The sequence below is a fragment of the Gobius niger genome, assembly GCF_951799975.1.
Source record: "Gobius niger genome assembly, chromosome: 19".
In the NCBI taxonomy this organism is placed as follows: domain Eukaryota; kingdom Metazoa; phylum Chordata; class Actinopteri; order Gobiiformes; family Gobiidae; genus Gobius; species Gobius niger.
The window spans coordinates 21,144,990-21,170,920 of NC_136870.1; the positions used below are offsets into that span (position 1 = coordinate 21,144,990).

General features: G+C 41.3%; 1 protein-coding gene across 1 annotated transcript; it reads left to right on the plus strand.

Annotated features, from left to right (window-relative positions):
* The first annotated feature begins 1,765 nt into the window (after positions 1–1,765).
* On the plus strand, positions 1,766–25,873 carry fbxo11b (F-box protein 11b). Its single transcript, XM_079577315.1, has 22 exons — positions 1,766–2,073; positions 5,184–5,347; positions 6,874–6,955; positions 7,149–7,293; positions 7,850–7,979; positions 10,670–10,753; positions 10,923–11,055; positions 11,143–11,249; positions 12,857–12,992; positions 14,196–14,302; positions 14,380–14,517; positions 16,651–16,868; positions 16,946–17,126; positions 20,793–20,915; positions 21,088–21,173; positions 21,532–21,608; positions 21,722–21,865; positions 22,024–22,134; positions 23,513–23,620; positions 23,748–23,856; positions 23,936–24,034; positions 25,372–25,873. The coding sequence occupies exons 1-22, from the start codon at positions 1,986–1,988 to the stop codon at positions 25,499–25,501; spliced, it is 2,700 nt and encodes an 899-aa protein (XP_079433441.1). The 5' UTR covers positions 1,766–1,985; the 3' UTR covers positions 25,502–25,873.
* Positions 25,874–25,931: the final 58 nt, after the last annotated feature.

Sequence of the window (25,931 nt, forward strand, 5' to 3'; positions counted from 1 at the left end):
TTTTATCACAACAGGTTCAAAGAACTTGAGTATTCAAATACTCAAGTCAAAATGAATAGTAGCCTAGCTATATATCGGAACTGGGCCTAAACTCGAGAAAAAACGTACTGATACCGGAGTAAATACAACTGAGAACATCTCGCCTTTTATTTTTCAACAGTAATTAATTTTAGACTAAATTCGGCCAATAAGTTGCCGAAGTTTTTCAGCTTGGATTAGCACAAAGAATCCATGACCCAGTAATGTTAACCATCATGTGATTGTCATTCATTAGGTATGTGTAATTTATTAGACGTTTTGTAATGCCATTTCCTTGAATGGAATCTGAATGTTTTGTTTTGCAAAACGGTGCCTGGACCTGTATATTATCTGGAAAATGTGTCCTTCGGAGCATCCAAAAGCTCAAGGACAGAGTAGAGCGACCCACCTCAGCTCTGTTTACAAAGGTGTAGAGAGGAGGCGGACACAGCTGCCTTTGCTGCCGATTCAAGACTCTGGATAACACGCACCGGCTCTATTCAGTGAGATTCAAGGCTGTGGCAGATCCAGCACTGAATACAAGCGATTGGCATTAATACTGTAACTGTATGAAGATGGCGGCTCCTACCGGCAGCAGAAGGTAATGACAGCATGCTGTATATGTGTTGACCACGAGATAGCGCTGTTGGGCTATACTAAACATTTTACCTTTTCAACGAGAAGAGTTGCTTGCACTTTCAGGTGCGTAAATATCACTGTTCATGTGGTAGAACTGGGGCACATTTTGCGAATCTCGAGTGAGTGAGTGAGTGGGAGCATCTGTGTGCAGCCTATATCAATCTGAATTATCAATAATTTCTAAATCACTGGCATTTCTAAATCTGTAAGTGGCTAAGCTTGCAACTTTGAAAAGTGGACTATATTTATAAGGAATTAGGCCAGATGAAACGGTTGGATTTCTCACTTTGATTGAGATTTTCAAATTTGCCCCAAACGATACCTGAAAAAGGCCTTTTATTATTTTAATTCTAAAATAACAGTGTCATCTAGTGGTTCTCGTGTGTATTACGGGTAGTAATTAAAAATAATTAAGAGCGTTATATAAACAAACTAAGAGTATTAGCCTGTATAAAGTGTAACATTTAGGCTATATATACACAAACATGTTTAATTTCATTGTATTGTATTACAAATCCTGACATAATTGGCATAATTATTTTCATTGAGCAATAATTACCTTACAAGAATAAGAAATTAACAAAACAAGTATGAAAACACAATTAAAGAAAAACAAGACGATTTCAACACCTATATATAAACAGACCCCAAACAAGAGGAGAGCCCACAAGAGAACAAAGCGACCCGAGAAATAAATGAAGCCACAACATGACATGAATGAGACAGATCAGGCAGCCGGTGTAGCTGGTCCCAGCAACTGCCTATGCATGAACTGCAACACTGCAGACACAATGTTTGCACAAAGCTTATTCAGCAATTTTGGACAACTAAACTAGCCATGTGGTGTGATTACTGAAGAACTTCAAGCGTCTCTTTTGCTAATTTCTATTTATTTACCATTTTGCGGTAATTGCTGCCCGATCTGTAACACCAACATGGAGGGTTGTCATGGCCGCCTGCTACGACGCTTCTGATTGGTGGATGGTAAAGTTAATTATACAAGAAGATCATTGATTGGTCGAGGCTAAGAAGGATTATGAAATGGCGAGCGCGATTGGTTGAAATACCTTCCTTGCTATTTTTCTTTCTCGCGATTGTTTCCCGTGCGATTTGATGGCTCCTCCTGCTACGGTCTGAAACGGAGCAGGCAGCAAGAGGCGATACGGGGGGAGCTGTAACATCGCTACCACGTACAAAACGAGCAGTTTAACCCTGACAACTGGCGCGATTGTGCGGGTGAAAGGCTTACCCCGCTCGTAGTGTAGGCCTGGGGGGTATACTCGGAGAATAGCAGCGCATTTTCGCCCCCGACGGAACCAGCTCGCCAGATGAACTCCCTGAGACCCACCAACAGGAGACCTAGGCGAGTGTCGAGGCCGCGCCCGGTGCAGCCTGAGCGAAACAACGGGGAGAGAGGTGAGCAAGCGGCTCGCGCTGGCTAACACCACATACCCGAGAGGTGTCAGGCTGTACTAGACCACTAATAACACGCCAACCTGCGTGCTAGATTATCCCCCAGCTGCAAAAACGCAGGAGTAGCAGGAAAACCCGAGGCTTCTTGCACCATAGGCCGCGCTTTGTTTGGCTTGCTTTGGTGTCGGGTTGGGGGTTGTCTTCGCTTAAATGTAATGAAGCTAATGCTTAAATGACTTGTTTAAGGCTGCTCTGATATGACAGGGTTGTTTTTATTGTAATTTTGCGGATTTTCCCCCGTGTTCATTGGCCTAGCATTGGCCCAGCTGTCACTATTGACTACCAGGGTGTAAATCTGCAGCGTCTTTGCACTGCCATTTTTGGGGTGTAACAAAAACATTAGCCGCAATCGGGGGGCAATGCTAACTAGCTACCCCCGGCTCTTGCTAGCTCCGCGAATCAGCTGTTGTGTCTTTTAATAAGCTCCCTTATGTCGGATATAGTTTGCTTACACTTTGGTCACAATGTTTAACCACTAGGCTTTCAACCAGCGTCTTGCTCACGGCGAAAATTAGCCCCTGGCAGGATTTGTTTACACCGCGGATTTGTCTTGCTGCGCAGTTCCCTCTGTAGCATTAGCCCCTGCCGACCTAATAGACGCGTCCCTTTAATTGACAGCTGCAAACGTGAAACACTGAGATTGTGTGTCCGTGCAATATGTAAAGAACATGTTGTCGTTTTATGTAGTTATTGACTGGAACTCGTAAAGACAATGTAAACGATTTTGCAGGGGTTTCATTTGCTTTTATCAACTACTACTAACCTTTGTCTATTTTAGCCGGTCTGTTAAGCTGCGCAGTGCCGTGATGCATGTGAGGGGAATGCTAAGCTTTGTGTCAGAAAGCATTGAAGTGCCCTATCTATGATGTTTTTGCTTATATATCTCAAAATTGCAGTATGAAGCTCCTTGCAGCATTGGCAATGGGAACTGATTGTGTCGAGGTTTAAGATTTTTTAATTTGTTTGTATTTATTAGTTTATTTGACAGGGACAGCACACATTAATGAACATCTCTGTAAATGTGTCAGTATTAGCTGCAATGCTAGTTTTCAACTGTTGTCCCTGGGTAAGGTGTATACTGCCAACGACAATTACAAAACGTAAACCGTTGAGGCTACATACTTGCATAGCAGATGTTGATACAATTCATACATTAATAGCATCTGAATGTTCGATCTGTGACTTGCACACAAGAATGGAGATTTTGGTGCATACAGGACAGGTCATACAGTTCAAACATGGGACATTATAAAGATAAATATTATGTACAGTTATTATTTACAACAACCGTGCAGAGGATCCGGACACTGGGCTCAGTCCTGCAGGAGATCTGTATAGGGTCTAATGAACACATCGTTGATTGGATTTCAACCAGTTTTTTAATTGAGTCCTAAATGTGTTAAACGTGGGGCATTCTCTTAAAGCGAGAGGGATGCTGTTCCAGATGTTACAGCCCCTTAACTGAAAGAAGAGTCTGCCTAAAGGTGGTATGTCTGAAGAGCACAAGTTCTGGCATTGTATTATAATTGATGTACACAGTGTATGTGGGACAGCGAGATGTGATTTTATGCTGTTTGGGGAAGTTCTCCTAGAAATTGTATATTATTTACACCTTCCGTAACATTGTTGACATCTTAAGTTGATGCATATTGCCCATTATGTTTAAAAAATAAACAATGTGAAACTCTGCAGCTTCAACATTCAGTGTTTTTTCAGCATGTGCAGTGTGTTCAGGAAGTGTCCATATTAAAGTTTGATTCCTAAATGATATCTACGCTCTTTACCTTTCTCTATGGTGAGTAATTAATGTCATTGGATTTTACATCACCTCCTAGAACCGCCACCTTAACGTGGTGGAGGGGTTTGAGCACCCAAGTTATCCTGGGTTCCTTGGTGCCCCTGGTAGGGTCTCCCATAGCAAACTGGTCCTAGGTGACGGGTCAGACATAGAGCGGTTCAGAAGCCCCTTATGGGAGAACAACAGGCCCGGTTAGAATCGTGAGGCCGTCCTTCTGTGGACCCACCACCTGCAGGAGGAGCCATAAGGGGCTGGTGCAATGTGATTTGGGCAACTCCAACAGCTGCCCCCACGACCCGGCAACGGAAAAGTGGAAGAAAATGGATGGATGGATGATGAACAAAAGAAACCAAATGCAACTGACACCAATGACATGGGTCTCCAGTTGTTGTGTTGTCTGACTACTTCTGTCACTATCAAGTTTATTTTTCCCCCATATTCTTCAGGGATGTTGTAGGTTGATCAGTGTATATTTTTTTTCACCAAAACAAAATATGTAATTGCACTAACTGCTGTAATAAATTATCCAAAAGAGGTCGAACAACTCCCTGAGCCCTCTGTATCATGTAAACATGGCACTGAGGTCTTTTTAGGTCGGGCTGCATTAATCAAGGGGTTATAAACAATAGTATATCTGCTTTAATTATCTTTCACTGTATATTCGGAAGGAAGTAGTGCAAACAAGATAACTGAATGAAAATGGAAACAAATATATTTTATTATTGTGACCCGATTTACCCAAACTGTAATGACATAACACAGCTGTCTTATGGACTCTGTCATTCATCTCGTGTATGCACTAGACATACCACCTACCAGCTTGTGCGTATGTACATTGAGATTATTGTTTTAAGTCACAGGGGAATGATTCCTATATACTTGTTGACTGTTTGAACTCCAATCTAGGTTTAGAGCTTTCAACTGAGTTCTGAAAAGCATGTGATTCCTGTATTTGTTTTGCAGTTCATTTTATTATTGCGGACCTTGACAGAAGAATTGCAATGTGATAGTATTGCCTAAATCTTGCAGCCTTACTCTTTGAAATGTTGTAAAAGGGAATATTCACATAATAATATAGTAAGATGGCTAATCTAATTGCAGTCACAAATTGCAAGAAAAATATTGCAATTGCATTGTCCTCCAAACTCATGCAGCCTCTGTATTATTTATCATTATAGTAAAGCTCCTGCTGTGCCACTAACTTCACATTTGTTGAGAACAAGTCATATAATCTCTCTGTTTCTGTGTTGCTCAGATGAGGAGGCTCCTGCCGCCGCTGCTGCAGAAATGGCCATTGAAGAGTCCGGTCCCGGTGCCCAGAACAGTCCGTACCAGCTTCGCCGAAAAACGCTGCTGCCCAAAAGAACCGCTGCTGCCTCTGCCGCCGCCTCTGCCTGCCCCAGCAAGAGCCCCATGGAGGTCAGACCGCTCTCTGCAATCCCAACCAATGAACTTACAATCACATAACTGTTCTTATTTTTCTTTAGCCGGTAGTCCCTTAATGATTTGTTAACTGTTTAATCCTCACATTCAAATTGAAGCCGTTGCTTAAGTGTACTATCACCTCTATGGCTTGTTTAAGGAGCGCCTGGTTGTGATTCATGGAGTGCTCAAATGTCAACTTGGTCCGATGCAGAGTCCAGCTGATGTCGGTGTGCACCTTGTACCTCTCCCAAACATCCCACACACCTTTAGTCACTTTTCTCTTGTTCTAATTCAGTTTGTTTAGTTGCTTTAGATTGAAGAGCGATAACATGAGCATTTGTATCACCGTGACTAAGACGCATCAGGTCATTTCTTCGTTCGCTCGCTTGTTTATGGGCAGATCTACCATACAGCCTTTCCCCCTGATCTTACTCTTCACTTCATGCAGAGGATTTGATAGAGCGATGATTGATCCATGCTCTCCATTTGTAAAGGCAGGACTTCCCTTTTTTCCCTTGGTGCTCTTTTGTAGCCGGGTTTGGGACATATCCCGTTGCCTCATCACATGTATCCCTCCGCTGTCATCATTGAACAGTGCAGTAAGTTAAATAGGGGCCTGACGTGTTTTTGTCTCCACGGGGCTTTGTTTTACTCGCTTAAAAATGCCAGATATTTGAATTGAACGTCATGTTAACAGGTGGAAGGACAGGTGATTGTGCTTATGTGTGTGTGAAGTGTGGATACGCCGACTGTCTGTCAGTGTCCGCTGATTAGAAGAGTAAATGTGTGGCCAAACGTCATGAATCTTGTGAAAATTATATAACGGTGTGAAGAAGGGTAGAGTTATATTTTTGCCCAGGAGTACTTCATTCTGTATATCAGAAGAAGCTGACATGTGAAACTCGCAGTTAACCGGGCAACGGGCTCTTAACCGGTTACGCGATTGACTCTATGCATAACATCAAATCATAACAACGCCGTCCAACAAGTGACTTCATGTTTTGATCCAGCACTTCAAAATAAAAGCACACAGCTCGTCTCATTGAGGAGTTCATTAGGTACTTGCAACATTACAAGAATATAATTAAACACGCACATTTTAAGTGTTTTGTCTGTTAATAGGCAGAAAGAAAGTCGAACTAATGAACTGCTGAACTAATGAATAAGATGTTTTTTTTATTTTGGTGTGCTGGATCGAAACAGGAAGTCACTTCTTGGGCGGCGTTGTTGTGATTTGAAGTGACAATAAACCGGGTTAACTATGAACATCCCTATTTTCTAGTTTTGTCAAAAATGTTTCCAATCATTCTCAGTGAAATTACATGCAACTTGGTGTTTCAAATATTGTTATTATTTCACAGATTCAGACGACAAATTTACCAAGAACCAGACACGTACCTGAGACGTTAAATGTGTCTGGTGAAGTTCCTTGATCGAAAAGAAAGCAGTTCAGTTCAAATGATCTCATCTTCTGAGCTCGGCCTTTATGTTGAAGTCCAAATGTTTTTTTTTTTTCACAGGGAGCTTCCACTTCGTCGACAGAAGCCTTTGGTCATCGAGCCAAACGGGCGCGAGTGTCCGGGAAGAGCCAAGACCTCCCGGGTGAGTGTTCGTGGATAAAATCACTATGTCTGCGATTCAGGAGTTTAGAATTTGAAATATAAAGATCAATGATATGTGCACATTTATATGATGCAATATTAGACATTTATGTTTCTTGATGTCTGTCTACTATATCTGTGTGTGCCTTGTTTTTATATGATGGTTACACTGGGTCTTTCTGTTCACCCGATAGCCGCTCCCGCCGAGCAGTACCTCCAGCAGAAGCTCCCGGACGAGGTTGTTTTAAAAATCTTCTCGTATCTTCTGGAGCAGGACCTCTGTCAGGCCGCCTGTGTCTGCAAGAGGTTCAGCCAACTTGCCAACGACCCTATTCTCTGGTCAGTGCAACACACGTTATTAACAATACTATTTGTTTCAAACACCAGTGCTCTGCTGTATGGATTCTATAATGTTGTAGTAGCACATGTGGGATTTCTGAATGACCAGCTGCAGCTACACATGATGGAAGTCACAATGAGAGCATGTCAATGTTGCTCTGCACTTAAACACGTCAATATTTGCCAAATCCAATCAATGGGTGTTGGTTTTTGCTTTACATGTAGGTTACAGCTATTTACAGGGCTTTATTAATGATTTTTTAAGATCTGTGTAGGGAAAGGTGCAATACAAACTGCACTTTTAGGCATTTGGGGATAAATTAGTATTAGAGATTTGAGAATCTTTATGATGATAATTTGTTTTGGCACCCTTAATCATAGCTTTATTTGAAAGTTTCAGTATAATTGTAGTTTAGTTTTATCAAGACAGTAAAAGTATAATCATCAATGAGAAGTGGATGCTTTAAAATCTGTAAGCTTTTTGATGTTTTCATGGAATTTCAAACTCGGCGAAAGCGGAAACGTCAGCGAAAGTTGCTCAATGTTGTCTCTGTAGGAAGCGGCTGTACATGGAGGTGTTCGAGTACACGCGTCCCATGATGCACCCTGAGCCGGGTCGGTTTTACCAGATCAGCCCCGAGGAGCACGAACACCCCAACCCCTGGAAGGAGAGCTTTCAGCAGCTGGTGAGGACCAGACTTACGTGTTTGGATTATCGTGGGAGAAAACATCCTTCCATCCTTTCAACTTCCATAATTCTTGACATCAACAGAACATTAGTGAAATCCCTCTTTTTTTTCTTTTTTTTTGGACAAAATATTCATAGTTATCTGAGCCCGAATTGACCTACTGAATTTATTATTCAAACAATTATCTCACTTGCACTTTTGTCAGTTTGCAAAGTGCCACCAGCCCCAACAATTGTGCTGTGTACTGGCCTCAAATCTTTTATTCCATATGCTCACACTGAAGGTTATGCTCCCTGTAATCTTATTTGACATTATATTGTGACCTCTATAATCGCGATCTCAAAGTCCTGACATCTCTCGGTAGCAGCTCGTAAAGGTCCACTTTAGTTTTTGTTTCCTTTATTGCCGTCGTCTTTGTCTGGCAGCGTTGAACAGGGCTCCCTGAAGTGAATGACCTCCGCCAGGCGCCCAATTAAGGAGCACCTGCACAGTTTTATTAACACGCCCCCCAAAGGACAAAGCAGAGCGGGACAGGGACGTGACCGTGGGACAATGGGCTAACCACACAAAGACACGGATTTAAAGAAGGGGTTGTTGTGTTGCTTGGCTGCTTGGTCCATGGAAAAGGAATGAGGTAGAGCTTGTTATTTGGCATATTTGACTAAAATTCTTCTTCAAGGTAATACGAGACTCAACAAAGTCTATGACACAATCATAGCAGGGTCTGAACAATTTTGAAAAGCATCGAATTGCAGTTGTGGTTATTGGGATTTTTATTTTTTGTGCATATACTTATCACTTCTTGGCACAAACTCTTCCATACCGAGCATGTCAGATCTTGGAAGCTAGGCAGGGAAGGGCCTGGTTGGTACTTGGATGGGAGGCTGTTTAGGAAGCCTGGGCGAATGGAGTGAGTGAGTGAGTGAGTGAGTGAGTGGTTGGTGGTGGTTGGAGGGGCCGATGGCACAGACTGGTAGCCTTGCTTCCGTAAGTAGCTTCCAGGGTAGCTGTGGCTACAACAGCAGCTTGCCACCACCGAGTTTGGCGTGAATGAATAATGACGATTAACAAGATTATGCCACATATTTCTAACAGATTTTTGAAGTATCTGTATAGAGTTCCTGAACCAAAACCAATACAATACCTCACTGTTTTTGTAAATGTATAGATGAGAGCCGCAGCTGTACAATGTGCCACGGCTTACGCTCACATCAACATAAATACTGGCTCTTAGGACTCTGCAGACTCTTAAAGCTCTGATCATCACATAGAACACGTAAATGCTCTCGGGCTTGGCGTCTTTTTACAGCCTTTCCTATTGTTCTAGTGTCATCATGTGTCAGCCAGCTCTAACCTCACAACTCACTTCTCATACTCACCCATTAGTTCTTCATTCGCGCCACCACTAAAACCATCCCTTTCCTGAAAGTGGCATAGTGCTCAGTGCAGCAGTAGCCGCAGTCCTGCGTGAGCTCGGAGCAACACTCTTATTTTAAGCAAAGTTTGTGAGGCCAATAAATCTCTCTACCTAAGCCATCCTCCGAAACTCATCCTCGCACAAGGATCTATTTGCAAAGCTATCCGTATCATTTGCGTCTGTCCGACCAAAACATGGAAGTCAGCCCAAACGTCGAGGCCGTAGCATCAACCTGTCACGTGACTTACCCAGACTATCTTGTGGAAACGGCCGTTTGCCTGAGTCCACATGCCAGTGACGTCATCACACACGCCCTGGCTCATTGTGGAGCTTTGTTGTACATACACTGAAGAAAGTACAAGAACTCAATTAAATTCAAATAACTTAAATTATACCTGGGGGGAGTTCAAACTGTCAGACATTTGGATTGAGCTGCAGATTGCAATGGATTTATGAACTTTTGGTGGGAAATTACGTGAACTCTTTTATGAAAATACACTTAAAACATGAAAATACGGTATATTGTGTGTTCCTGTGGTCATTCACTCTGCTTTAAAACAAAACAAGGGGTCTACATCCAGTAATGTGCGGACTTGTGTCCTGAGGGATACCTGACTGGCACCCCATTTCAAAAAGAACCTCAAGTTAATAACAAAAGAGCTGCAAGACTTTGCTCCGTCACAAAGTCTTGTTGATCATTGGGGCTTAGTGTTTCTGTAATGTGTTGTGTTTGCACAAATAATCCAGGTTTGTTTGTTGAAGTTAACGGATGTATCATTTTAGAAAATTAAAAGCCTTAGAACATGGATGTGATAAAACTGACTCAACTTGGACGACTCTGACCTGAACTCTGAATGAGAACTTAACAGTGTGAACTTCACCAAGGTCATTCTCACCTTGATGTTTAGCTGAAATCAAGGCCACATTAGCCTTTTGTCGTTATGGGCACAGCTGGTCCATTGTTATTCCCCAGCTGCATGTAATGTAATTCAACAAGATGTCATGCATTATAAAGGCGTAAAGCTGACCCTGACTGTGCTACCTGTTATTCCACCCAATAATTCTGTTTAATTATCATTACAAAGAAAGGTCAGAAGTTGTTAGATGAGTCCGCTGCGATTATAATAAAAAATGTTGCTTGTAGACTTTGAAGGCCTTGGTTTTGCTCAATATCCACTGCGTACATTCAATTTACAATCTCGCCATGACCATTTGCCATGCCTCACTTTCTCACCTGTATAACCTCCACTTGTTTATTGTGTTGTTGCAGTACAAAGGAGCCCATGTGAAACCAGGCTTCGCGGAGCACTTTTACAGTAACCCCGGCCGGTACAAGGGCAGAGAGAACATGCTGGTGAGCACATGATACTCCTGTCCTCTCCGTTTTGCTCCGTTCTATCATCAACTTGTATGTTTCGTGATATTTTTGCTGATTAAAATGAAACCTAAGCTAATTTAGTCCATGCCATGTTTCGATGAGTGTCTCTTTTACTTTGGTGTTTATGGTTTTGTCTTGTTTCCAGTATTACGACACCATTGAGGACGCTCTCGGTGGGGTACAGGAGGCCCATTTCGACGGTTTAATTTTCGTTCACTCGGGGATCTACACCGACGAGTGGATTTACATAGAGTCTCCCATCACCATGATTGGAGCAGGTGGGAAACGGCTTTAACAACTACACAGTAATGAAGCGTTTTCACCTGTGTGTGGCAGTCAGTAAATCAACATTTCTTTCATTCTAGCTCCGGGGAAAGTCGCTGACAAAGTAGTGATAGAAAATACTAGAGATTCAACATTTGTTTTTATGGAGGGCTCAGAAGACGCCTACGTAGGATACATGACTATTAGGGTAAGTCTTTTCAGTCATTTATTATAAAACAAAGTGACAGTCCTAGATATGGTAATGGGTAATATATTAGTCTGTAATAACTTAACTAAACTAAACCCTATAATGATTTTGCAGTGTGATTTAAAGCTGCTATTGTCATTTCACTCTCAGCTCAGACGAGACAAAAGTATTTACATGTCCGTTTCTTTATGCAAAAGAAAATTCTGCTGTCCAGCTTTTCCTTTTTTGCGTTTACATTTGCTCCATCAACATATGCAAATGTTGAAATATGACCCTCTGAGGCTACTGTAGGGCACTTCTAAACACAGCAGCTGCATTTAGGATAGTAGAATTCTTTCCTTTTTATGAAATGTTTACTTCTTTAAAACTTACAAACTACGCTGCTGTAGTGTTTTATTATTGATGCCATTTGAAAAGCAGTAATTCTCATGACTTTTCTCATCAACGAAAGTTAACACAAGCATTAAGGATTTAAACAATTTAGACTTCACAACCAAAAAAAAAATGGTATTTTTTTTTTTTTTTTATATATACGTGTGCAATATACCGTCTACACAAAATCTTTATATCAAAATAAAGTTGCATAAACTGGTGCCTAAACATAAATATACTTGACCTCTTAACTAGGGGTGGGCCATATCGTTTCGCGTATCGTTATAGCGCTATAATTTTTTGATATCGTTGTAATTTTTTACATCGTTGTGGACACAATATAATTTATGATCCGCTCAGCTCCATCAGAGCAGCACAAACACTGACTGTAGAGCGCAGGGACAGGTGCTTAATTAATCTTCCCAATAGGCGTAATGCTGGGATTTTGAAGTAATTTGTCCGTTGTCAATTATATCGTTATTGTGATATTTCTTTTTTATAACGTGATGTAGATTTTAGGCCACATCGCCCTGCCCTACTCTTAACCCCCGCCTGAACTGAGCACATTTTCTCCAGTTCGACTTTACCGAAATCTAAAAGCTCCTTGAACAAAGCGTCAAAGCAGCGACTAAAAGGAGGATGAAGGCTCAACAAAAGTGATCAAAGAAAGTGACAAAAACACGACTCAAGTGATGGAAAATCCACACAAGAACAACAAAAACATGCTGGAATAGCAACAACAACTAAACAAGTGACAAAAAATGACAAAAATGTGTCAAAAAAACAAGGGGAAAAAAAAGCGATGACAAGCAACAAAAATGTGACCAAAAAAACCTACAAAACCAAAGCGACAAAAAATTGGCCTATAGGTTGTAAACTCCAGTCCAGAAACTCCAGAAAATGCGCTCAGCTAAGGTGGGAAATAAGAGGTTAAGACTATCAACCTTTTTGAGCAACAAAGCAACATGAATTAAGATGATTTGCTAAAATATTGCTTCATTATCGTCATTGAGATATTAATTTTTGGCAATATCGCCCACCCCATGTATCTAATGTCATTCCTAATAGAAAACACTCGAAGTCCACAGACTGTAAATGTAAATATAGAAGATTAAACTGGTTTTAAATGTGTTGTTCACATGGTAATCCTGGGGGTCACGGTCTGAGAGGTTTGTTTGATGTGTTGATAATAACATCTGCCTCCCTGTCTCGGTGCTGCCCTCTTGTGTCCACAGTTTAACCCTGACGATAAGTCGGCGCAGCACCATAACGCCCACCACTGTCTGGAGATCACCGTCAACTGTAGCCCCAACATCGACCACTGCATCATCCGCTCCACGTGCACAGGCAAGATCAAAACACACAAAAATAATGCATTTAAAGTAGTGATGCACGATAATGCCAATTTGAACCGATAACCGATAACCGATAATTCCGCATGTCCCGATACCGATAACCGATAATGACACCGATAATTATATATATATATTTGCACTTTATTTTGTGACAAGAACTCACTGTAACAGTTCACAGTTCTGCCCAAAATATATTAACTCTACCAAGCAATATACAAGTGTATAAATAAAAATGAAATAATGAGTTTTACTTTGGGTTTGAGTCTCCACCTTTTTCTAAAGCTCTGTTTTTTTACAGTTCCATCATCTGAGCAGGTCTGACTCTGTTCATCTGTGCCACATCTTATTAAAAAAAAAAAAAAAAAGAAGAAGAAGATATTTATTTATATAGCGCCTTTCACAGACATATAGTCACAAAGCGCTTTACATGAGATAGTTTAGAATAATATTACTACTACTACTTCATTCCTAGTATTTTTCTTTTTGTTGACATCATACTAATGAATTCTTATTTACAATACTGGAATATAATCCTGCATTGGGCTCATTTATGCATTTGTGCCTCGTGTGGTAAAAAAAAAAAAAAACTCTTAGCTGCGTGGCTCATTTCATCAATGTAAAACTCCTCTCGTTCATAGCGCTTTAATCGCGGGGCTGTCGTGTTTATTTGATCAGAAATGCTAAGATAATACATGGGTTTTTAGGCCCCGCTGTGTTCCAGTAATGCTCACTTACGTGAGCGGGTCCGCGGTTCGCATTTCCTCGTCTTTTTCTCATTTTGTTGCGGTGCTAATGTTGAAGTGACTTCGATGTAAAAAGTCAAAAAACTCTTCCTTCCCGGAGAGCGCCTGCACAGCTGTTTCCCTGGAATACTCGTCGTATTTTTTCAGCTAAAACCGTGCAGAAGTCGGCCGTGGAGAGCGTATATCTGCTGCTGTAAATATGCTGTCCTGAGTCTGCAGCAGCTCCGGGCTGCAGGACGTGCGGGGCGGCGCCGCCGAGAGAAAGGCAGCGAGCTGGAGCCGCAGATTCAATGTAGTTTGAGCTTATAAATATAATTATCGGGCCTAATTATCGGCCGAATTTTTTTTTATCGGCTTTATCGGGGATGGCGCCAAAATGCCGATAAATGCCGATAATTATCGGCGGCCGATATTATCGTGCATCCCTAATTTAAAGCACTTTTCTGACAGCTAATTGTTTTTTTTCTCTCCTTCAGTGGGTTCAGCGGTGTGTGTGAGCGGCCAAGGAGCCTGTCCCACCATCAAACACTGCAACATCAGCGACTGTGAAAACGTAGGGCTCTATATCACGGACCACGCGCAGGTACAAACTTGATTCATCAATTCATTCTTAAAAATTAAACTAATACCAACTAATCGCTCGTCTTGTGTCTGTCTCAGGGCATTTATGAAGACAATGAAATTAGTAACAACGCTTTAGCGGGAATCTGGGTGAAAAACCACGGGAACCCCATCATTAGGCGTAACCACATTCACCACGGGCGGGACGTGGGGGTCTTCACGTTTGACCACGGCATGGTAAAAAAACATTACACAAGAACATGACATTTAATCCTTACAGAAAACGGTCGCCATTAGAGGGATGCATGTTAGGAATCATTTTACAACTTGGTTTTATAGTTATTCTTTTTCTTATTGGTAAAAGCTATATTTTTGTAAACCATAATAGATTTTTGATTGATACGGATAAAATGGAGCTAATTAGGAAGATCATGACTAAAACTGAGCTTCTTCATGTTTTAGGTGGTGCTAGCAAAAAATATGTCTAAATTGCTGCCAAACTGTACTCCATTTTGATTTTAAAGAGGGGATGTTTTGCAAAATCAACTTTTTTACCTTTTTACAACATTACGACAATGTTCCCTCGTCAAAAACGTGCCTGGAGTGATGTTTCGAGCAGCTAGCGCATCTTTGAGTGATCTTTGAATCTTCTCCAGTGACTATTCTTAACCTCTTAACTCCCACCTGGACCAAACACGTTTTCTCCATTTGGCTTTACCCAAATCTAAAAGCTTCTTGGGAAAAAAAGCATCAAAACGGCAAGCAAAACGAGAAGAAAACGCAACAAAAAAGCAACGAATAAAGATGAAAAGCAACAAAAACGAACATAAGATTAATACTAAAACATGAGCAACAAAAAGCGTCAAAAATGTGAGAAACGGGGCTACAATGTGACTTGAAAAATGAGGATCAGTTTTGTTGGCTTTAGCTTTAAAATTAAGCATTACAATTTTGCTCACGCAGCTTCTATTGACGGAAGTGAGCGGGGGAAGTCTTTAGGAGTTACTGCGCGGACGCTGTGCTCCTCGTATCATTACGCCTCACAATATAGTACCCCTTTTTATCTGCTTATAAAATCGACATGCTACATTTCTGTGTAAATATACTTCGCATGAAAACACTTCACGTAACTTCATTTAAATAGGGAACACGTGGAAGAGCTTGGTAGCTTTTATTGTGAGCTTTTTTGGAGCTATATGACATGTGGGAGAGGCTGCGTATGTGCTCCGTTTGAGTGACAGAGCGCACGGACAAAGACCTGACCTGGTATATATTAACTAAGGTATGATATGTTCTTACCTAACTAAGGTTAGGTAAGAACATATCTTGGTATGTAAAAACGGTGGCCTATTCCTTTAAGGCAGGGCTTAAAGGAATTATAGGTCACTGTTTTTCCATACTGAGATATTTTCTTACATTAGTTTAGACGAGTTGATGCGTAACTGTCACGCAAATAGACCATTAACATTTTGTTAGAATTTAGCCAATCCCAGCATATTCCTATAGCTCCAATAGGGGTGAAGCTAGAAGCAACCAAGCTCTTCCACGTTTTCCCTATTTAAATGCAGTTACGTGAATACTTACACAATCCAAGTCTAGTTAGACAAAATTAAACTGCATTTAAAATGTAGAACAGCTTATTAGTTTCTAACTTCCCCTCAGTTTGGAGCTATAGGAATATGCTGGGAGAGGCTAAATGCTAACAGCGTCTGCTCAGTCATGCATAAGGTAAGGTAAGGTATCTCAGTATGTAAAAACAGTGGCCTGATCCTTTTAGGAGGTTAACAGCCCAGTGACAGCTGCTAAACGGCTTCTCCTACATATCCATGAAATTATTTCCTCACCTCTCGTTCTTTTTGCTAATGTTAATCCTCTCATTGCAACGTGAGATCACTCATCATAGCTTAATTACAGCTGCACAAACCACCCGCTCTTTTTTTAATGTATTTTTTTGCCCTTTGTTGAAACTGTTGCGAAGGGGAGAGGCTTACGGCCAGACTTAGTTTGGAATAACTTGGTTTACTTCCATCGACAACACACACAGGCGAACACCACTGCAGTACCCCATTTGAACCGCTCAAACCCGAGTAATAACGCGGTACTTAGCAAACCTCGCGCACATGCGCTGTAGGAGAAACACAACTTAACACCAAATACCTACAAAAAGCATAATACTCTGTTTAAATCCCAATCACAAAATCCCACAACACAAAATGAAAGATCCATCCAAAAGTCACATCCAGATCCAAGTTCAGTGTGATGTTGAAATCGTGCATACATATATATACTGTACATATAGTATACATATACATATGTGCATTTAGGAGTATTATTAATTAAATAAAAGACATGTGTGCTCTTGTTTTTCAGGGTTACTTTGAGAACTGTAACATCCACAGAAACCGAATCGCCGGTTTCGAGGTCAAAGCGTACGCCAACCCGACCGTGGTGCGGTGCGAGATCCACCATGGGCAGACGGGCGGCATCTATGTCCACGAAAAGGGGCGCGGCCAGTTTATAGAGAACAAAATCTACGCCAATAACTTCGCCGGCGTCTGGATCACGTCGAATAGTGACCCCACGATACGGTAAGGACGAAAGACAGATTTGTGTTTTTCAAAGCTACGTAAAACATTCTTATCATTGCTTTAATTTTGTCTTTTAGGGCGAACGCGATTTTTAACGGTAACCAGGGAGGTGTGTACATATTTGGGGATGGGCGGGGCCTTATAGAGAGTAACGATATCTACGGCAACGCTTTGGCGGGGATTCAGATCCGAACCAACAGCTGCCCCATCGTCCGGCACAACAAGATCCACGACGGGCAACACGGCGGCATCTATGTGGTGAGCGCTTGCATTTGCAAACTTGCATTTGTGGTATTTATTTATTTAAATTCCAAACAATGATATTTATTTTCTTCTGCTGTAGACGCTTTTGTTTCCACATTGCATCTCAAACGATACTTGGTTAGAAAATGCACCTCAAAGTTTGAGGTGCATTTTCATGTTTGAGCCGATGGCTCGCTCGTTGCTCGAGGCCACTGACGAGCCCGCCGAGGCGTCAGTGGAAGGATGGGTCCCGTTAGCGAATGGTAAATTGGTGTTAGCATTAGCGCTAGGTTTATCTGATTTAGAGCAAACGTAAAAGAAAGGTTCATATTTATATTAAATTGTAGATATGTTCATACATGGATATTGAGGTATCATACAGACATAGTAAGCTATGACTCTGCATCAACAGGTGTTTATGCAGCCACTGCACGTCATTATCCCCAGTGGAGAATGTGTGCTGCAGGGTTACACCAAAGGTATAATTGAATAAAATAAAAGCACAAGACATGATAATACAATTCAATGTTTAGTTATGTTAGCCTGGCTAACGCCAGACTAAAATCACAAGTGATATTTAGTCACTTGTGATTAAATATCACAAGTGATATTTAATCACTTGTGATATTGTCACAAGTGATATTTAGTCACTTGTGACTAAATATCACAAGTGATATTTAGTCTGTTCAATTCATTTTCTCATAGGAGAGGTGTGGTTTACGATCGTCCATAGTCGTTTATTGGGCACTACGAATGTCTATCATGCGTCTGCATGTAGCCACATCCAATCGTATCATCGTATCCGATGACGTATGACGTACTCGCTGTAAACTTTCGAGCTAAACTATTCGAAAAATAGCATTGCGTCTGCTGCTGTCATGTTTGATCTGTAAATAAACTTTTTTTTTTAAATCCGTAATTAAACTACAAGCTTCCGTATATCGAATAGGTCGTCGTTGTCTTGCCGTCCCTCCTCGTTCTGTGATTGGTTCCCAAATCCATGCGAAAATTTTGGCCATGGTCCCCAGTCTGTTGTGCAGTTCAAAATAATTCAAGCGCACACAGCAGTCTGGCGTTATCCAGGTTATAGTTATGTAGTAATATGCACAAAACATTACGACTTTTTCCTCCTCAACTTTCGCTAGCATTAACTGTCCCATTTGTGGTGGGTAATGCACAGATGTCAGCAGGTGGGTGTCAACACCTGCATTACTGAGCACCTGGGTTTCGAGGCAGTTGCCCTTAACCCATACCTACTGCAGGCAGTGTATGGGACATACGTGCAGCTCTTTGGTGAGATGCCAGAGACGTTGGTGCACAGGTTAGTTTTTGCAGGATAGCCTATTGATTTAAAATTTTACATACATCACTTCTTTCAGCAATTACCAGCACCTTGCGTACCGGAATGTGGTCAGGTGGTGCTGGGGCTACCTAGGTCATCACATTCGTGTGGTGATCCCGTCCTGTGCTGTCACAGCTGTTGTTGGGAAAGTTCATTTTCTACATGAACTAGTTCAAAGTTCAGTTCACAAATTTCAAAATGAACTAGTTCGTTCATAGTTCATAATTGTTTATAGTTAAGTTCGTTCATAGTTCCAAAAATGAACTAGTTCATAGTTCTAGTTTTTTTGTTGTTTTTTTGCTGCAAGCTATTATTCAGGCATGAAAACGGATCGGGGTGAAAAAGGTGAGAAGTATATTTCCCCTCTCAGGGAAATATTTTTAAATTCCATATCTTAAAGCAACAATCTGATGTATTTTGAGATGCATTTTTGCCAACCTTGGGAGCGCTTCAGCCATGAGTCAAAAATATTCTGGCCGCCTCACTTAGTGTTATGCAAACTCTGTCATGTCAGCCTGTCACTGTTTTATGAGTGGATTTTGGATATCTTTGCTAATCATGTTTTATTTTATTATTATTTTATTTTATTTTTTTAAGTTTAATTGGTAAATTCTTAGTGGAAACGAAAGCTACAAATGTTCAATTGCATTTGTGTTCATTTGGTAAATTAATCATGTGAATAAGATTGTTTTAGGAGCTAATTTGAAACTCCACATTGTGGCTTTATGCAAATGAGTGCTCACCACGGAGCAGAGGAGTTTGGAGCGACAGACGTTACACAAGGGAAACTCTCTTCGTAACCTCACTCTGTGGCTGCTCGCGGGCACCGCGCGGACCCGCTGGTTACCGATGCGCCAGGGCCATAAACAGCAGAGTTCACCCCCACAGAACTGGACACAGTCGGGCCGTTGGCGCGGGGGCGGAGCGGCGCTAGCGCGAGCTACACCGTGTGCCCGCCAGAGTTTATAACCGCTGGTAAACTCTGACGACGCGGCAGGGTTTTATAATTATATTTACTGATCCGCTTAAATCAGATATAAGAAATCTGGCACCATATTGAACGAACGTAAAAAGAACTGGAATGCCGAGCCACAGAATGGGATCTATTAGCCTATCTCAGTTGCAGTGGCTCTCAACTGAAGTTGATGTTTCAGGACCCTCCTACATTTAATGGAAAGCCACTTGACTTAAAAAATATATATAATTTCAGTACATACATATTTGGCATTTTAACCACCATTGTAGAGTATATAAATGCCAAAATACATAATTCTACATTTTTTGTTGAAATTTGCCTTGAAGTTTACTGTGCAACACACCAGTTGATAACCAATCAATCAAAGTTTATTTCTATGGCACTTTACAACTACATCTTGGGAGACAAAAAAAAACTCTTAATGAAAAAATATAATAAAAATGCCATGTTCTGTAAAAGCACAGGCAAAAACAATGAAAAATACAGCATTGGGTGTTATGGACTGGGAGTGAATTTAGGCACTGCCATGACAAAAGCACGATTGCGCCACTGCCTGTACCCGGACACATACAAAACATCTTAGAAGATGTAAACTTCTGCACTCCCGTGTCTGTCTGTCTGTCACAATGGCCTGTACTTTGACACCCCTCTCTTCCAGCATGGTCAGACTGCGTATAAATCCCTCCTTCACCATCCTTACACTGTTCCCAGCTTCATTGCTCTGAAAGAGAACAGAATGCTCTACAGAAATGTGCACAATGATCCCTATTTAAATGTCCAAATGTAATCATGATGGTGTTGTACCTGGACAAGTTGGATGTCAATTACTGTTACTTTGCTGATTCATCATAGTGTAGCTACCATACTTTTATTCAAACATAAGAAGTATCTTCATTAATTAATAAATGATTTACCTGGAGAGTCAGCGCGCATATGTCAAAGCCCCACTAGCAGCTGCTTCCCTGATATAAACCTTTATAAAAGCACAAACAAGGCTTTAAGCAGGGCATTATAAAGCATTAGTTTGCCAAATTTAATTAAAATGTCAATAAAAAGTATTAAATCATCACACAAAACGTCACTCAATCCATCTATCCTGCATATGTTTGCAAATCTTAACGTTTGTGGTATTAATGTGTAGTATTTGGTCATTCTAAATCCTGACAAAGACGCAGTAAGCCTAAACTTCTCGCTGCCTTATTCATTGAACTTTATCATCAAATGCATCATTAACGGTAACATTTCACGGCTCCTCTTGGTCAGAATGAAAGGTTTTCTGGGAAAGTTACTGATCGATTACACAGGGGAAATTCCTGCTGGTTATTTTCTGGCACTAACCCGTCTTTGCGCTGTGTGTTTGCAGCATGAAAAAGGCCAGGGAGTGATCGAGGAGAACGAGGTTTACAGTAACACGTTAGCGGGCGTCTGGGTGACGACCGGCAGCACTCCCGTCCTCCGCAAGAACCGCATCCACAGCGGCAAACAGGTAAAGCACATTCAGTCCGATACGTCACACAATGCCATTTAGCCTAATGAAATAAATGTTCTTATAGATAACAAGACTCGGTTCACATCACATGAGATTCTCCTTTTACCTGTTCACTCGTGTCCTTTTCTACCTCAGTGTGACATTTACAGCCTTGTTTTTATCGTTTAAGGTGGGTGTATATTTCTATGACAATGGCCATGGAGTATTGGAGGACAATGACATCTACAATCACATGTATTCGGGAGTCCAAATAAGGTACACAGTTTTGTATTCATTTATGTTGACTATTGCAACCCCTGAGTGTTCTTGAGCGCTGATGAAACAAGTCAGTTTCTCCATTGTGAGATCAATAAAGTCCAATCTTTATTTCAGTGCATTCGTTTATCCCTTTATTCGTGATGCGAGAAGCTATTCTTTGGTTTATTGACACTGTGATGGTTTGAAATAACTGGTAATGGTTCGCTAAATTTGCAAAATTTGCTAAATTGATGCAGTTGGAATGAGAGATATTAAACATTATGAATACCATTCCTAACCAAGTATCGAGAGACTGTTTTGTTCTGGTCTTTTGCTTTATTGACCTTTTATTGAAGTTGTTATTTGTCATTCACAGGACGGGAAGCAACCCAAAGATTCGGCGTAACAAGATCTGGGGCGGACAGAATGGCGGGATTTTAGTCTATAACTCAGGTGTGGCCCGTGTTACTCGCTGTTATTCAAAATGACTTGAATCAGATTGTTTTCCTGTATTTGAGTCGACTTCTACAGTTAACTAAATGCAGACTGTGTTTGATTTGTTTCAGGTTTGGGCTTTATTGAGGACAACGAGATCTTCGATAACGCCATGGCCGGGGTGTGGATAAAGACGGACAGTAACCCGACTCTGAGGCGGAACAAGATCCACGACGGGCGGGACGGCGGCATCTGCATCTTCAACGGCGGCAGAGGTACTGAGACTTGGTGATCTTAGGACATTGGATTTGTTCAGTGTGCGTTTGCCTCTGTCATGGTTTGAAATGGGAAAAGTTGATCAAGTTAATCCGTAGCCACACTTCTATCCCTTTTGCGGTCAGCGTTTAATGATTGCATCCGCTTCTCTGCGCAGGTTTATTAGAAGAGAACGACATCTTCCGAAACGCTCAGGCCGGGGTCCTCATCAGCACCAACAGCCACCCCATCCTCCGTAAGAACCGCATCTTCGACGGCTTCGCTGCAGGTTCGTTCTCCCTCCTATTGTCGCAATATTAAAGCTTAATAGTGTCTGTATGTAATGTAGTGTCTGTCCTTAAAACATTTATATTAGTGCTGTCCAACGATTAAAATAATAGATAAACATTTTTATCTATTCTAAATGTACCTTGAATCATCATTTTAGTTCTGTCTTGCCACATAAAGTTCATTTTATCCATAAATGCCACTCAAAGTAGGCTTGTTTTGTTGAAGGTCCAGTTTTATGGGGGAAACGTATCATTAGTTTTGTTTTCTCGAGTTTATCTCTTCTGCTCCAAGTGCAGCACAACAACAGCATTGCCCAAGCACATACGTGTAGTATGTGAAAGGCTCATCAGATGAAAATAATGTAGCAGCAAGAAGAAAGACAGAGCTAACATTACGAAGGGACAGTTTTTACTCTACAAAGCTGCTCTCCTCAGATTAAAGGCTGCTCCACTAGTTCGAAACTTCGTTTTCTTTAACAAAAAGAGTTGTCCATGACGTGTTTAAAGTAAAACCTCATGATGAAAGTGTCTGCTCCTTGTTTCCTGATAAGTCCATCAGCGATTTCAAAGCTGTCCTCATTATGTCTATGGTGCAGAAGGAAAACAAACCCACATGTGCTTCCTGTAATCTCGCAGTCACGTGACGCGGTCCCACAGCAGCAGCAGAGAGCTGTGTGAAGCTGCCCCCCCACCCCACCCCCATAAAAACGGAAATGTATACACAAACACAAACGTGTGTATGTTGAGGGGCCAGGTTCACAGAGGTGCAGCAGAGCGGCTCATGCATTGGCCTCACGCAGTGGTTGTTTTGTGTCGACAAATTGAGACAAATTTTTCCTGCTATAAAACAAATGACGCCGTTAAAATTGATTTGCGTATGATGTTTTGAACAGCATTAATTTATATCAAACAGTGGTGCAATTACTTCATTACCTAATTCCTTTGGACCTGTTGATTTTGTTGACTAAAATGCACTTTCTGACCAAATAAAAAATACACCACTATATCTTTTGACATTGCAGAAAGGGTAGTGTATTTAGTCAAAGTAATATTTTTCTGGACTAAAAGTCACGATTTCTTTTTTTACTTAAATAAATTAAATGTTTTGTCCCTTCTTCACAAATTTCAACCTTCAGTGACCAGTTGAAAGAGTCTCTAATCATTGAAATTCACATAGTCACATAATACATTTGGGTTGTAGTGCAGATACAACAAAATACATAGGGGTGCGCATGTAGGGTGGCCCCAGAGCTGCGAACCACTGACCTAGACTTCAGCTCTCGTTTTGTCCCGGATTAGGTTCAGCATAGTTTTAGTTTAGTCCTCTAAAGTACTTATTGCTCTAAATTTCACAGTGAATAATGTTTCGTTGTCCAGGTATCGAGATCACAAACCACGCCACAGCCACTCTGGAGGGAAACCAGATCTTTAACAATAGATTTGGAGGGCTTTTTCTCGCCTCAGGAGTCAATGTTACTATGAAAGGTAAATATGTTTTATTGCATGGGGCGACCCTCCCAAAAACCCAGTTATCGATGAATCGGTTGTAAATTCCCTGCAGTATTTTTTTTTATAACACCGAGCAATTTTGTCCCCCTTTTTTTTGTATCAGATAATAAAATTTTGAATAATCAAGACGCCATTGAGAAGGCAGTGAGTCGGGGGCAGTGTTTGTATAAAATCTCCAGCTACACGAGTTACCCCATGCACGACTTCTACCGGCAAGTTTACTTTGTGTTACAGATTTGGGCCTGACATACTTTAATGTTCATAATGATGACGTCGTCCCCTCTTTTCCAGGTGCCACACGTGTAACACCACGGATAGAAACGCCATCTGTGTCAACTGCATTAAAAAGTGTCATCAAGGCCATGACGTAGAGTTTATACGGCACGATAGGTGAGAGACTTTCCTCAGGTTTGTTTTGATGGAGCTGAAGGTTGGACAGTGTCTCTGTTAAAGCTGCACTATAGATGGTTTGCACATTTTAAGACTAAATGGAAATATAGCCTTCAACGTGAACGCAAAGTGAGTGGGGGATCATTGCGTTACATACAGGGCTGGACTGGCAGAAAAAATCGGCCCAGGACTTTTGGGTCAAGACCAGCCCTCTAAAAAAAACTCATATTCAATGCTGAGGTGATGAGCAAAACAATAAGCTCTTGGCTTGAACTAATACAGTATAAGCTACGAATCGAGGACAATAGTTCCATTTTGTTTCTGCCGAATTCAAGCTAACACCTCAGAGCACTCAACACTTTAATCTTGTCGTTTATAACTTGAAGGAACTTTTGTAAAATTACTTAATCTAAAAATGTGCGCTCCGTTAATGAAGTTCCAAGCGACTGCAACACAAATAAACTAAATAACTAAATAAACCAACCAAATGATCCCACTGTAGATTTAGGAAATGAAATGGTAAAACTCACCACAGAGTTAGAGAGGTGTGGAGTGAAAAAAGAAGTCCCAAAAAGGCCAAACATTGTAAATCCTTTCAATGGAAGATTTCCAAACTGCGCGCACTGACGACGAGGGGCAAGATGGAGTCACCTGACAACTCCCAGCAAAAAGAACCACCAAAAAGTAATGAAAAAACAATAAAAATGTGACAAACACTTTTGTAGGTCTAAGTTTTCAAATGAGGCGTTGCTCACACTATTGCTCTCCAGTTGAGAAGATTTTAGATTTGGGTAAAGCCAAACTGGAGAAAATGCTCTCGGTTAAGGCGGGGGTTAAGAGCTTAAGTAGAAGTTAAATGTACTGTATGCAAATGTAACAGAGTACTGCCCATCTCTGCATTCATTTTTTAAATGCTAAAAAATGTGCAAGCAAATTGTGTCCAAACAAGACTTACTGAGGCAAAAATGTATCTTAATTAGGACAACTGAAGTTTTGGACATTTTTAAGCTGAAGACAATGCATCACTACAACAAAAAGTCAGGTACAACAGCTAAAAGAAATGAGCTGGGATTAATAAATGCACAAATATTAAACTTAATTTCCCATTTGGTTTACCTAACAACCAATGCACAGATCTTTAAGTCGATGTATGTGTAAAACGTGTGTACCACTAGGGGGAGCTGTTTTATCGGTCAGACTTCATTCCCTTTGGAGTCGGGAATAGATTTCATGCCACACTACTCTGATGCACTTATAGTATCCTACATTTGTTCCACTAGAGGGAGCTGAAGAACTCTTTTCAGAACACTTACATCTGTTTCACATGTCTCTTTCAGGTTTTTCTGTGACTGCGGCGCGGGGACGTTGTCAAACCCCTGCACTTTGGCCGGAGAGCCCACGCATGACACGGACACTCTGTATGACTCGGCGCCCCCTATCGAGTCCAACACGCTACAACACAATTAAGACGTCACTTCTTACATAGAATAATACAACAGACTCCAAAACGCTACAGCCGAAGGCCCAGAGAGACTGACAGACAGCTCCCACGGGGCCAAATGAGCTGCATTACCGGCACACTCCACCAGGGGGCAGCAGCAGTGGCCACAAGAGATTCCTCCGAGTATTTCTCCAAACGGGTCGTGAGCAGAGCGTCCCCTGGTGTTAAGCCTTTGTATCACCTTTTTCCTCGCGAACAAGACTTCCTGGACCCGGGCGCAGCTGCCGTTCCATTGGCTCCCCGGGCGGATGTAACTAGGCAACAGAGCAAAGGGGGAGTGGCTCTGTAAACGGACATAGGTCGTGTGTGTGATGAGCACTTGAGTTTTTTTTTTTTTTTAAGAAATGTTTTGATCAATGGTTTTATTTCGATGCTTTTCTCATGTAGTTTTGTATT